The sequence below is a fragment of the Cydia fagiglandana genome, chromosome 10, assembly GCF_963556715.1.
Source record: "Cydia fagiglandana chromosome 10, ilCydFagi1.1, whole genome shotgun sequence".
Taxonomy (NCBI): Eukaryota; Metazoa; Arthropoda; class Insecta; order Lepidoptera; family Tortricidae; genus Cydia; species Cydia fagiglandana.
In genome coordinates, this window is record NC_085941.1 from 4739121 (window position 1) to 4754822 (window position 15702).

At 38.2% G+C, this 15702-nt stretch overlaps 1 protein-coding gene across 4 annotated transcripts in view; it reads left to right on the forward strand.

Moving 5' to 3' along the window:
- Window positions 1–1511: 1511 nt before the first annotated feature.
- Window positions 1512–15702, forward strand: part of LOC134668098 (leucine zipper putative tumor suppressor 2 homolog) — a 124059-nt gene continuing 109868 nt past the window's right edge. For 3 of the 4 annotated variants that reach the window (XM_063525583.1, XM_063525585.1, XM_063525588.1), the window contains exon 1: window positions 1529–1617. In XM_063525583.1, coding sequence (XP_063381653.1) covers window positions 1543–1617 — 75 coding nt within the window. In that variant the 5' untranslated portion in view covers window positions 1529–1542. Of the gene's footprint in view, window positions 1618–15702 lie in introns of all 4 variants that reach the window. The other variant, XM_063525582.1, reaches the window with a different exon arrangement.

Genomic DNA, 15702 nt, shown 5'->3' on the forward strand with positions numbered 1-15702 from the left:
AAATGTCCAGTTATCATTAACTGAATTCGTAGTGATACCTAATCCTTTCCTGTTTCCTAAATCGCTCTGTAAATATATGTATTATTAAAATAACATTTATTTGAGTTCATAGGTTTCATCAGAAGGTTGCATTACCTAATGCTAGCTCTATACGAGTAAGTAGGTATGCAAAACTCACACTATATAGTAGTAAATAATCACATGATTCATTCAAATAAGTAGGTACCTAATAATCAGTAATTCAAATAAGTAGGTACATACATATATGTGCGATGATAGGTCGTTATAGGTTCTTTATATTATGAGTACCTACTATTTGCTAAATGCACGATTAACCTAGTAATAGTTTTCAAATTATTAAAAACCTGTTAAGGTACGACCTGGTAAGATACGCGTTAGCGTATCTAATATGCGGTACCTCAGTGCCGGATTTAGACATTTGCCGCCCGCGCCCGTAGGCTATGCCGATTTTGCCGCCCCTATCCACTTCGCTTATACCTTTTTAAAGTACTTTCCAATCAGAGGCGTTTAATTTAATAGTGCAAACCACCATAGTCATATTAAAGCATATAAGGTGCCGTCACTATTCTAGATACAGATTTATATGGGCCGTTTCTGTCACTCAATGACGATGCGACCTCTTTATATTTTCCTGATCTGATCGGCGACAGGTGGGTACCACTGGGTTTTGGCCATTGAGAATCAAGGTGAGGCATTGGCAGTCAGGCTGGATATAGCTAAAGAGTTCGGTCGGGTCTGGCATCGAGTCTGCTCGAGGGACTATGCTATACAAATGGATCGCTAGCTTATTATAATCTTGACATGACATAGGGCGGCAAATTCGACAAATAATACTTGTTATTTAAATTTTACAAATAAATAGGGGAGCGGCAAAATTCTGGTCAACTCTATCTAAACAGCAAACAAAATATTTATTTTGACTCAAATTTACCACCCCCTAAAATCTGCCGCCCTAGGCTTCAGCCTACTCAGCCTAGTGGTAAATCCGGCACTGCGGTACCTATTTACACTGTATTATGCTAACTAGATGCATCAACTAGTTATCTTAATAGTACTTACTGCAATGCATGCAAAAGATTATGATATTTACTAGCACATTGTCGGCCCATCTACCGGCCCACCTAGCGAGAGTCTCTCAAGGACTATGAAATGATCCTCCCTAATAATGTATGTTTGTTTTATTAGAAGTATTTGAACAGATAAAATATTTTCAGAAAATATTTTAATTTGTTTATATTTCAAGTAGAAACACTACTATGTAATCGGGAAGCGTCTGGTTGACGTATCTGGTGACCGAATAGCTGGCGGCTACCTCGCACAACGTATCAGCATTGCGATACAGCGAGGAAATGCCGCCAGCATCCTTGGTACAATGCCTCAGGGGCCTATTTTAGATTTAAGCTAGTTATTAATTTCGTTTAGTTGTACCACTGAATATATATTGTACCTATGTAAATAAATGGTATATAACGTATATTTATTTCAGTTTATGTTTGTTTTGTTTCAGCATGGTGTTGTGAGATGGGCCCTCAGCGGTCGGGCTCTCCGGAGCCGCCGCCGCCGGCTATCCAGCCCTGCAGCGGCTTCCTCGGCAACGTACGTATTTATTTACCACAATTATTATCAACTTGATTAAACTAGAATATAACACTTTAACCCAACCCATACCCAACACCAACCTCAACTGACCCCAACCCAACCCACCCAACCCAACTGCTGCTGGCTGGCTGGTTGTTATACCCAACTGGCGTGAAGTGGCGCAGAATAGGGCAGAATGGCGCTCTCTTGTGTCAGAGGCCAAGATCCTCTTTGGGTCACTGAGCCAGTGATAACACTTTAAACTCTCGCGTTTTGTACAATATCTAAGTAAATTAAATTTAAAAGTTGATTAAAGTGGAGTCCAGAGGGGTAATCAAATCGACTGATTTGATCAGAAATAAAATTGGCCTCAATTTCCAATTTAATCACCAATTTTAGATTTATGGTGATATTAGAGCCCTCTAAATTGAAAAAATGCCCCAAAACGATAATACGTATAATACGGCGTCAAAAATTGGTATTCTTGCGTCTGCTCTGCACCCCATTTTATTGGTAATAGATCGGTCATAATCGGCGGTTGAATTCGGCGAGCCAAACGCGTTCGCGTCCGCACGGCCTGATTCGATCGGAAAATTTAGTCAGATTGGCGAAAAATTTACTCGTCTGGACACGCCTTATGGCTTTTTACCGTGACTTCATCGAGCAGACACCATCCACACTTACCCACTGTGAATCCAGTCATTAGTATATGTACCTAAGCGAAAATTAATATCGCCGAATACCGAACCGAATATCGATAGTGTTGTGTGTCGACCGAGTGACATCCCTACTAGTGTGAAAAACGTTCAAGTTGATAAACAGTACCAAGTGCGGGTAGTTCGAAAAACTCGCTCAGCTAGAAGATGTTGATGTCAACTTTGGCCTGTCTTCTCCGAGACCACGGGGACAATGAGTCCAACGAATGGTCGGAGATAATTTGAAACTTAATTATACGCGATTAAGTCCCTTTTTTTTGTAAATAAAAATACCACCTAAGATTCTGCGGTTCCGATAAATATACACGGTGGATAAAAAATAACTGCATTCCCGTTGCCAGGGAGGTTTTGGGATTATACCTACTGAGCAACTTTTACTATGGGACCAACCCCGGAATCGAGAAAAAAGCATCCTCCCATAGAAAATGGACCAGCCAAATTTTTTTCGCGATTTCGGGGTTGGTCCCATAATAAAAGTTGGTCAGTATAATCTAAAACCTCCCTGGCAACGGTAATGCAGTTATTTTTTAGCCACCATGTATGTAAGCCAAAAATAGTCGTGGGTGTAAGTGCTACCTATCATTCCGTAGACAGAAGATTAGAAAATCCAAAACTCTTAATCCGACGAAAGTAGCTCCTTCCATCCATTATAATGCCATAAATTATTTCCACGTCCAATAATGCCATATGAATATAAAGGAGGCCTTATCTCAGCATCGCCGAACCGAGCAATTATATATTTATGTGTGTTAGTCGCATAAAACGTGAAATATGCGTGTCGCGTCCGCGACGACCGCCACTTGTGCTGTGTTGTGGTCGGGTGTGGAATTAGACATTTTGATAAAATAATTACTGTGAAGAATAACACATATTACTGTGATAAAATTCAGCTGCGTGGAATTCATATTTTACACAATATGCGCAATATCGCGAATTGGAATAAACAAGATTGTGAATAATTAATGACTGTGAAGAATATACAGGGTCATTTTTGAACCGTTAGCCATATTGTGCGAGGTGATTAGGTAGGTCATACTGAACAACTTTTTCTGTGGGACCAACTACGAAATCACAAAAATTTTTTTGGCCGTTAGGTACAATAGATTTTAGTCGAGTGGATGTCGACGTTTTCTATGGGTAGGCCAAATTTTTTTTGGGGATTTCGGGGTTGGTCCCATAGAAAACGTTGTTCAGTATGACCTACCTAATCACCTCACACAATATGGCTAACGGTCCAAAAATGACATTGTATACCTAATAGAAATTTGACTTAAATTATTGATGAGGTTACCACGGTTCTCTTATTTATCGCCGAAAATGGTATGGCCGATTATCACTTCCCAAATCACGTTTGGCGGATTTTTATTTCGCCGAATTATCACTACCCAACCTTTCAAATCTTTTTTTATCATTTCCCAACCGTACACTTACCAACTAAACGTTTGGTCTGTGTTTAATAATGCCAATTTTCAAAATGCCAACTTTCATGTCGTAGAATGTTTTAGTTGGCATAATATACACTTAGTTGTTTATTGTTTACCAATTGTTTCATTTGGTCAGACTGTACTGTACCAAAGGGGGCCCGTTTCTGGATCTTAGATTTTTTTTTGAGAAAATGAAAGAACATATGGGTTTCAAAACACTTAGAATAATTTACAAGATTTTGTTGAAATAATCACTTTTTTCTTAATAATCTTTCCTCTAAAATCAAAAATGGCCGAGATATTTGACCCGAAAGTTGCTGTGTAATTACTTTTTTTGGGTTGTTGAAAAAAAATAACCTCGAAGACTAAGGCGGGAGCAAGCTCCCGCCTTAGTCTTCTAACCTAACCATATCCAAGTCGGCTTTGCCCAGGAAGGTCTTGCTCGCTCGCTTCGCTCGCTCGCTGCCACTGGCTTCAAATATACATTATAAAAAGTACAACAACTCGGCCATTTTTGATTGTTTGGTAAGTATCTTTTTCTTATGGGGGGTAACTTGCCTAATGTATGAAAAGCGAACTGTAGCTCCAACGAAACGTTATTCGTCCAAGAGTTGTTCGACCAAGTGAAAGATTTGACAAATGATAAGTCTCCCAAAAGTTTAGAGGCGTTATAATAATCTGCTTTACAATAATTCTACCAATTGAAACGTTGCCATACAAAAATTTGCTAATCGTTAGTTGTCAAAGTGAAACGTCGGCGAAATGTTGGTTGGCAAATGAAATTCCGCCAAAAATAGTTCTGCGAAAAGGCAGAACACCGGTTACCACACTTTGTCATTGCAAATACCATGACTGACTGTGAATGGCAAAATTAAATGTCGTTCATTAATTAACATATCTACCACACATGGGCCGTGGGCCACACATATTGTAGATATTATAGCAATTATAGTTAAATAAGTATAACTTGTAGTGGCTGTTTGTTTACCTAAATAAAATAAAAATATCTAGGCATTTCTTAGGTTGCCCAAATATTGTCGTTACAAGCAACATTGATCAGACAATATCGTGGGAGGTTTTCGCGGGCACGTGACATTTTACCTGTTTAGCCGATATTACCACAACATTAATAGATCCGTTGTACGCAAATTTTCATTAGTATTTGGTGCGTTACGATTTATATTGATTTTCTTAATAAATTATATAAATATTCGTATGAATATTGGCTACCTACAGACTTGAAGTTATTAACATTTTTTGCATTATTTAAATTATTTAGAGTATCATATTTCCGACAAGACTTCAATTTTATATTAAAAACCGGGCAAGTGCGAGTCGGACTCGCGCACGAAGGGTTCCGTACCATAATGCAAAAAAAAAACAAAAAAAGCAAAAAGAAGAAAACGGTCACCCATCCAAGTACTGACCCCTCCCGACGTTGCTTAACTTTGGTCAAAAATCACGTTTGTTGTATGGGAGCCCCATTTAAATCTTTATTTTATTCTGTTTTTAGTATTTGTTGTTATAGCGGCTACAGAAATACATCATCTGTGAAAATTTCAACTGTCTAGCTATCACGGTTCGTGAGATACAGCCTGGTGACAGACGGACGGACGGACGGACGGACGGACAGCGAAGTCTTAGTAATAGGGTCCCGTTTTACCCTTTGGGTACGGAACCCTAAAAATGATTTAGTAGGTAATACTGATTCCGTAATAAAAATAATAAAAGTCGTGTTGAATAATTTCAAGGTTTGGTCACCAAACGTCATAATTATCTAATGAAATGTCCTGAAAATTGTGTCCTGTTTTACAAATGGACATATTCTGTAGGTACATATGCTCGTGTTCAAAAGTATCTGCAGCCAATTCATAGTTTTAAAATAAACACATACCTATCCTTTTTAATAAAGCTATTAAGAGAGAAAGTTAGATAATTTTGACACGCAGTCTCATCCGCTACTTTTGATTCTGACTTTAGCTAGGTCGAGAGCTAGGTACATGTCTACTGCCTACCTACTAAGTACTATTAATACGACTAAATATTACTGTTCATATAATGTAATGGACTTAGAGTATTTAGTAACTGGAGACGCCATGGCTGTCATTTTCTGTACGGCACAGTCTGCCGATTTTTGCGGGGGAGGGGACGTCAAATGTATTGCTATTTCCACATGATTTTTACGTAACCTACAAATAACCATGTTAGTCGATACAAAAGTTTGCACAATTTTGCAATTTTTCGGCAGGGGTAAGTAAGCTCTTAAAGGCGACTCCAGTTATTAAATGCTCAAGGTAATTGAAGACTTATGTTTAACTGTTGCCAATTAAGAAACGTTAACATTACTGTCGCGGGCGTTAAATTAAGCAGTAACGGTGCAAGAGGAAAGTATACCATAAATCAAACGGTATCGGACGCGTTAATAAGGTGATCAATGGGTTGTTTAAGGAAATCTCTCATCTGCTCTTAATACGGAAATAAAGATTTACTGGGACATGTTGGGCAATTCTTAAGCTGCATCCACACCGCAGTTTTGTGGAGCAACACTGCAACACGGTAATAATTAGGTAACTTACCCAGTTAGAACTTACTATTGCACAGTGTTGTTTATTTATGTGTTGCATTAAATATCAAATATATCAACACATTATAAATTATAATATATTAAATATTGTATAACAAGTATATTTTAGGTTAAAGTGGTTAACGCTGTCATCACTTAAGGATGACTCACGCTAGACCGGGCCGTGGCCGAGCCGAAGCGTCCGACATGTCATTTTCTATGACGGCTGATAAGTGATCACGTGGTGCTTTTCATGGAAGCCGGAAGCTCCGGCCCGATCTAGCGTGAGTCATTCTTTAAGGATGACGTTAGACCGGGCCGTGTCCGAACCGGAGCTTCCGGAGCTTACTTTTCTATGACATGACAGGCGATCACGTGATGCTTTCTATAGAAAACGATGCGCCGGAAGCTCCGGCCCGGACACGGCCCGGTCTAACGTGAATCAACCTTTATTCTCGTAAATTCTCTCTCGTGGTATATTCTCGTAATAATTAGGTCTTACTTAAGACCGAATTCAGTTTCATGGTCATTAACTACACTAGGTACGATAAATTGTTACTGAGCGATTTGCATATATTACTGTACCGCTTAAATAAGGACTAAGGTGTCTATCTAAACTTTGTTCTAACAATCATGTATTCTAGTCTTATTGTGGTTCGCACATTACACCTACCTTAATACTTTAGAATAATTTAGTATAATCGTCCATTAACTACGCTACGGTAAAGTAATATTGTTGCTGAGCGATTTGCCTAGATTACGGTGCCGCCAAAATAAGGGGTTGACAGCTCGTAAATCTATCGGGCACAATTTGCCGTAATAATGGTGGTTGGTGCTCGGGCAGCTGCGCCGTGGTTCCTGACCATAAACAACTTGGTATACGATGATGCACTTTTCTGACCAATCTCGTACAGAAGAAAAAGTCCACAAGAAAGAAAAAGTCTCAACCCAAGAAGAACATAGAAGAGAGCCTTGTGGAACTCCAAGTTTTAGTCGTACGCTAAAGTCAGTTTCATTTCCAATCTGTTTCTGAGTTTTATGGTTTAAAAAGATTTAATGAAGTGTTTAGCTTCTGTAGACAGACTGTAGACCGTAGTAATTCAGCTTGTGCAGTAATATATCATGCTGAACGTATTCAAATGCTTTGGAGAAATCGCAAACACCTACAGCATATTACGTATTTTTCCAGGCATTATATGGCCTTGATGAATACACAGAGGACATCTGTCGTCATATGACCTCTTGTTAAACCATATTGGTGATATGCCGAAAAAAAAATATCGTCACGTTTCGATATCCTAAAATGTATGAAGTAGAAAAAACATGCGGGGTGGGTTTAACAGTGTTGAGTTTGACTTACACATTCATCTCACAAACTAAACGTTAAATTTATTGTGTGCATCTGCAATAATATGTTACACAACGACGGCTCCAAAAATATCTGACACGATCTTAAATTTGTAGAGCCATACGAGCGTGTCACATATTTTTACGGCCTTAGAAGAGTAACATATTATTGCAGGTGATCGTACATATAAAAGTGCAAAAGCTGTTATACTCTGCGATGGCAGGCTGGCTAGTTTGCAACGTATAATCTGATTCTATAACGATTTGCTAAAACCCGCGCGCTATCATAGCGCTGCAATTTATGCGGACGGATCGCCCCGCCGGCTACGCGTCGCAGGTAACCTTAAACTCTATCGGTATTGCTATACCATTTCATAGAGGTCACCAAGTGATTGATACTGGGAAACCAGTGTTAGTGGAATATGTGTGGTTTTGCAGGAAAGAAACTTTGTTCAATAGGGTTGAAGTTGGCATTGGTGAGTCACTATAAGCTAACAGCCGTATTCGAACAATGAGATACGTCAAATACTAGATATTGACACGATATGGATTGGATATATTATGTCAGTGTTTATCCAAGTGTCTAAATTGACGTTTCAAAAAACAACGTCACTTTTGACACTTGTTTGACACTGACTTATCCAATCCATATCGTTTCAATATCTAGTATAGTAACAGCACCAGTCATGGGACATTTAAGAGGAAATTTGCAGTATTTATGATATTTCCCGTATACATGTAAATGGTCTACCGCTTAGCGTGTTAAAAGATGAAAGTCCTATCCGTCTTTCATGTTTTAGGCGTGTTGTATGAAAGATACAGCAATTAGTTTCCACATATTTAACAAATTAAAACTATGCTTTTTTTCTCCAGTCATGGACACCAAAGCTCCAGTAATGGGCCCCCGGTAATGGATGTGGATCCAGTAATGGGCCCCCTATAATGGACATTGCTCTATCAGTATAAAATATTGAAATGGGGAATAAGTTACGACAAAAAAATTAATTTTTGGTATAAGCTTTTATCGCTGAATGTATTTTTCTTTCCACAGCCAATTATTATTGTATTAGATCCATCGAGACAATTCTAATATACCCAAACACAATTAGTTAGGGTTTATTGCGATAAAGTTCCCATGGCCACCTCCTGTCTCCATCATCAGATTAGGTCCATGTTATCATAATATTGCATTATCATCCGATTTGCATACTTAATTACGTACTTACACAAAATTTCAACTGAATCGGAAATCGAAAAGTGGATCAAATTCAGCTACCAAGATTGGACCCACACTAACTAACAGGGCAAGTTAAATAAAACTTTGGAAAAACGATATTAATTTATCCGAAGTCCGAGAATACCTCCTGATTGACATATTTCGTAACTACATTTTACTTCTGTATTGTTTAAACATAAAATTATGGCATGGCAAGCATCATTCTGTCAAATGTCCCATCATAGGAGGTACGCAGTTTTACAGCTCCTATAATGGGATTGGGCCAAATACCACTATTTTTTTACATCTGTGGAGTCACAACATAGTGTGTTGTATACCTTATCTCATGGTAAATTCAATTAACAAAACACATTCTAGTTTTCATCAAGTATTAATTAATTGAAATTTAATAAATTAACTCACCTCTCTTAGCGAAGTTGTTAAGAATTCGTAGTGGTATTTTTTTTCAGTGACACGACAACTTTTGGGTTGACACCAATTTCTTAAAAAGCAGCCAAATTTAATGAAACTTCAAACTGAAACAGCTCTAGGACTCTTATTTATGATAATATACAGCCAGTGTTTATAAACTACTTTTAGATACTTAATTTAGAGAAATTATGTTTTTTTGTCCCATTACTGGTTCCCAGCCCATTATAGGGTATACTACTATAGGTACCTATTTGACGTATCTCATTGTTTTTGCTTTCACGAACACGTCGCCAAAAAGCCGCTTTCATACATTACGCAGAAAACGGCAAAAATCTTGGTTTGACTCAAACCCATAAAGCAGAGAAGCAGAGTTTAAAATAATAGCGACTTCGTTTACGGAACACGGCGAAGTAAGGCACAGCGTAGTCTCAAACTCTTGCGCATAAATCCGCCGTAAGCTCTAAGGAAGCACGCTCTGACGCGCCCTACTAACGTGACTAGAAGATGGCTATGAGCAACATAATAAATTAAAGCTAGCAATGCTAGTCTATCGCAACTTTACAAATCTGAATTCGCGTATCCCTCTCACTCCAATTAAGCAACTGAAAGACGATAGATATTTGTGTTTGAGTAACTACCGTTTCATGTCTAAGCCGATTTGTACCATCGATTCGATTTTATAACTTGCAATAAAGTGCAAACTATATAACTAGGTAATAGGTACCTATATACTCATATGCCTACGGTCTCCTACATTCTTAAATTGTAAACCCATATATTGCTTTTGACGTGATAACGTCTTATAAATTGATGAACATCGGAGGCATGCATGAAAAAGTGTCACGTTGTGGACAGATCTCCCTCCATGGTAACGTCACGTAACGTTATGGACAAATCTCCATGGTAACGTTACGGCCACGTTTTCTTATGACGTTATCACGCAAAATTATCGTCCGTAAACCGACTTTACAGACAACCATATATTTTTTACACAATTTCTTTTTTTAGTTAGAAATAAATTAGGTTTAAAATTTTCACAATTAGGTACACAAACTTAATTTTTTCGCAAGTGCAAGTACACCCAACTGCAAAAGTATAGGAACATTCATAATGTGTCCATGTCCATGCAATTTTGTCTTGTATTATTCGACCTATCTAGGCAAATTACTTTAATTTTTTATGATTCTAAAAGATTCCAAACATTTTAAACTCAAACGGTAACGCGACGCGCCCTGCCAGCAAAGTGCTTTTGGAAACATAAATTTGTTTTAAAACAGACAGGAAACCGCACTAACCTCGCCATAACATTTCACGTAATGTACACAACGTCCCTTTGTATTCATTCGACCACGGACTATTTCAAATTGTTTCAGTCAACACGATTTCAAAGAGATCTCTGTTCTTGTACGTACCTACAGTTCGAAGCGAGGTATTTTTAAAGCTTTTTTTACCTATAAAAGCTATTTTAAATCGCGCCAACCTATAATTTTAAGCTATAGCTTTTGCTGAGGGTACTCCATATAAACTTCGAGCACGTTTATGTTGTAAAACAATTCATTGTATCGATACAATGCACAATGCAATTTAGGTGTCTCTCTTTACTCGCAGAACGCGGACACGAACATTCAGACTAGCCAGTTGAAAAGAAAATTTTTGTTCAATATCAGAACGAAATTTGCAAAAGGGTTGTCAAGCGGACCCCAGGCTCTCATCAGCCGTGGCGAAATGCCGGGATAACGCGAGGAAGAAGGGATCAGAACGAAATTCGCAAAAGGGGCCACGCAAACTGTCGCAAGATATCATTCCATATTTCGAAACATTTAGTAATTCCGCAGAAAGGAAATCGATTAATAATGGTAAGATTTTTTTTTGGGGAAACGGTCCCATCTTTTGTAAAATTTATGGTTAAAGTTTACAAAATTGCAAAATTTTCACATAGAATATTTTGTGAAAATTTTACTTCGAGGATCGAAATTTTCCCTTTCCAATTTGAAAGTTTCCTTAATCTCCTATGTTTTTTTTCTAAAATTTTCTAGCACTTGCACATCAGTATTAAAGATAGTGTTCGATTCGTCTGTGCTTCACAAGCGATGGGAACAACTCGAGGTGTCTCCCTTTTATAGCACTCTTTGTTCACGAGGGCAGTCCCGAAGACAATGCAGTTCGGGCAGCTGGACCCTTAGATTATGCTTATTGGCCTTTTATTTTATAGAAAATGGCGGCGGCCCTGTAATGATGTGCGTCGGCGATGGCAAAGATGAAATAAAACCACCAGAGTGCCTACCGCGAACCACGTTCGACGTGTTGCCTCTCTGTCGGACTTGTAAATTCGTACGTAAGTGTGACAGAGAGCCATAACATCGAACGTGGTTCGCGGTAGCCACACATATACGACAAGTACCTATGCTACTCAGAAACGCGAACCTATGCGAACACGTTACAGAATAGTGTTATGGCTCCTCTACACGATGGGCCAACATCGGCCACTCCAAGGGACGCAGCCATGCGGTAGAATGAGATAGCAATATCACTTGCTCCCTCTAGCACATAAATGCTTCCCTTGGAGTGGCCGGCGTTGGCCCATCGTGTAGAGGAGCCATTACATTTGGAGATTATTGTTAAAACAGAGAACGTGAATTGAGACTGCAATGCACGTTCTCTGTTCCTAGGGACCACTAATGTCAAAAAGAAGTAACTATACTTAGCTGTGCTTAGCTCAAGCAAGAAAAATATTCGCAAATCAGGAATTTTGTCAGGATATCCCAAATTTGGATCTGGTAACCCTAACAACCTAAACAAAGGTAGGTGGCATTCGGTTTGTGACTGCAGCAGTGTTGCTGTTGCAATGGCAGTAAGTCTTTCTTACCATACCTACGTAATGTTTTTAATTAGCTGTCATAAAAATGGCGTATACTTAAGGCTATTTCCCTTTCTATTTAATTACTTAATCATCTTGTTAATATAAACCGCTATAATAGATGATCTTCTGATGGTAACCTAATTAATGTGTACACACATTATAATTAACAATTTCCTTTAATTTATGACTAGTCAATGTTCTAGGATATAAAAATACCGCTAATATCCTAACGAGTTATTTATATACCATAAAACTATTAAATTAATGGACCTGATGTTAATCAACGAATCAGAATAACCATACAAGTCTTGATCAGAGCTCAAATAAAACCCGACACCCGTGGCCATCCCATCGCCAATTCGCCATCCCCCCGCGCTATAAGCTATCCAACACCACTACCTTCTTTACACGCTGGCCTATCTTCGCGGCCCAGTATGATGGCCCATCGTGTAGAGGAGCCATTAAAAACAATAAACAAAATCGTTTACGAGCTATTCAGAGTCGGTCCTATATGGAATTATGGATGTGTTTAGTGATTTGAGTGCTACACATGATTAGTACGGTTACCATCAGTTTGTCACTGACATAAACGGCGTCGAGAACGTAATTTACTTTCTATACATCCCGTTTGCACTAATATGCGAGTGCGAGCGAGACGTATAGAAAGTAAATTACGTTCTCGACGGCGTTTATGTCAGTGACAAACTGATGGTAACCGTATAGTTCTTATTACGTTAAATTCGCTAATCTTATGGTCTGAACCTGAACTATAGTTATACCTAAACTTGTCAAATCTATGGTATGAATGCGTGCTGAAAATCGGTGAAGGCCGCCAAATTGGCATTTTAAACAGCGAAAGTGGAACGTTATTGATATTTTCGGAAATTCGGTATTTTAAAAGGGAAAGTGATAATTGACCTTCGAATAGTCAGGGAAAGAAAATAAAACTGCATAAGGAGATCGCAACCTAAGGTTTCTTTTTTTACGCCTTTATGTGGCTTTCCATCAGAGAAGGGTCCTTGTGCTACATGTGCATAAGGTTTCTCTAATAGAAAGTCACATATGTTAAAGTATTCTAACAGCTGGTCCAGCATCTCAGCCTCGAGCCACAGAATAAATAATAGTACTAGGTCAGAAGACTCACTCTCTAACAAAACGCGTCTGTTACGATCAGCATCACAGATATATATGGCCGCTAGATGACGACAGCGCCACGCGCGGCTTATGGCTTTCCCCAAAATTGGGGTGAACGGATGTACTTTTAGCTACCTGTAGCAAAGCAACGAAATCGCGGAGTGAGCCACGCCTGCTCGAACCTCCGAATAAAGGCTCCGTCAACATTCAACGATTTTATAGGTAACTTTTTTATCTAAATAGTAAATACATATGTGTAACAAATAAAGAAAATAGGCGTTATTGTATGATTTGCTACTCCATACACTTAAATTAAAAAATTTATTTATTTTTGTAAGTTCTCTGAAAAGGAAGTCGCTACAAAAGAGGTAAAAAGAAGTCGTGTTTCGAGTTTTCGACTTAAAATTCATAAGAGTCTTAGAAACCGAGTCTCAAGACAGCGGACTTAAATCTTAATCCTACCCTATGCCAAGTAACTACACGGACCTGCAAATTAATTAATAATAGCATCCTAACAGTACTAGACCCCACATGGTCATCAGATACAATACGATGCTTCATTAGTTTTGCATCGGTAAAGCTCTTTGCCTATACGAATCCCGTTCAATACGTCAATCAAAATTGAAGCTTATTTACTTGTTTTAAAGGTCATGTTTCTCATGGCATGGTCAGGATGCCGTTAAAAGTATAGAACGCGCACTCAAGTAGTCTCTAAATGTGAAACTAAACTTTATGCTTGAAAGTTAAGGTTCAATTTTCTTTGGTTTTTGACTCGGCGCGTTATGAGAATCATATGCTAAGCGCCAATTAGTGTCCACCTGCACCGAAGCATCTATCAATGTCGGAGGCTAGGGTTGACACCTGAAGGTTTTAATTAGTGTAGGTACTCAGTAAAGATGCTGTGAAACAGTCAGTGTCAGTAAACAACACAAGATCGCTTGATGTCAAAGGACATAGACCAAGAAAAGTCTGCAACGATTTTGATAGCACACGCAGTGCAAGTGTTATTTTTAGCGTCAAACTTCTATGAAATTATGACGGTTAGAGGAAATAACACTTGCACCGCGTGTGCTATTAAAATCGTTGCAGACTTTGTCTTGCTCTAACTCTAAAGTGGACTGCTAAGTAAGCTAGACAACTGGACAATCGACAACTAACTGTAAACTAGAAAGTTAAACAAAAAGTTTTGCGAATTACATCGTGGTAACATATTATTTGTGATGATCTAATTTTTTTTATACGGTATAGCATAGCAAAAGGCAAAATTTGACTTCCCGAAACTACTGGGTCTAAAATTTTGGAAAAAAAACCCAGAAAATATATATTTTCCTATAGCTTACAGGAAAACCTAAAATAAGTCTACAGTTAAGCGCAGAGATGTGACTTATTTGAAATACTTGTATTTAAAATGCAAATACAAAATGCAAAATACCTATTTTGTATTTTGTATTTAAATACCTTTTGAAGAAAACTATTTTGTATTTTATTTGAAATAGTTTTTGGGACCTATTTTCTATTTTCAAAATACAAAATACTTTATAGTAGGTAGGTAATGTACTCGTAGGTAGGAGTTACAATCTCTTCTGATGTTACAATCCTGGCAACACTCTCATTCTTTTAACATATATGGAACTGATGAATCTGTTTAGTAACGTCGCACATGACCACAAGCGTAGCGAGTGGTTAAAAACACTTTTTTGAGTGTTGCGAGGGTTTCAAGGCACGAGAGGAGAACAAACTTTTCTCAAAAATGGACGGCAAAGTCGACTTAGCCGTCTAAAAAATAGGTCGCAAAGCGCGTAGTTTATGGTCAGTCAGAAATTAAAAAGTTAAAAACATTGCAGTCTCGATTTTGGGACTGCAATGTTGCATACAAATTCCATTATTTGTCGAGTTCCAAACTTTTTAAAAGTTGAAATGACCATATCAAATGAAGACTCAGGCCCATTAAACAGCCAAACAGATGATTAGTACCGCGACTATTTAGCTGTCTCAAATAGGTTGGCGTATTTTTGGCAGAAAAATACACTTCTCTTTTTTTATTAAAAAAAAATAAAAAGGCGGCAAGGGCTTTTTTCTGTGAAAATATATACGTAAGAACGTTGCTTTTGTAAAATATTTCTATGATATTTGTATTTCTTGCATCATTTTTGAGAAAAGCACTATATATGACTCGGCTGGAAGGCTACTTGCTGGCTTCGGATTCAATTAAACGGACTCCCAAGGTCGTCCGTTTAAAACGAATCCTCAGCCTGCAAGTAGCTACTTCCGAGCCTCGACAATAATGTACTATTTCTGCCCTGGTGAAACACAAACGAGACGTTTTCATCACACTAACGAGAGGCATTATACTTGCTGTAAAACATTACAAATTAATGCTTTAAAAGTTGGCCGTTAAAAACCATCATCCA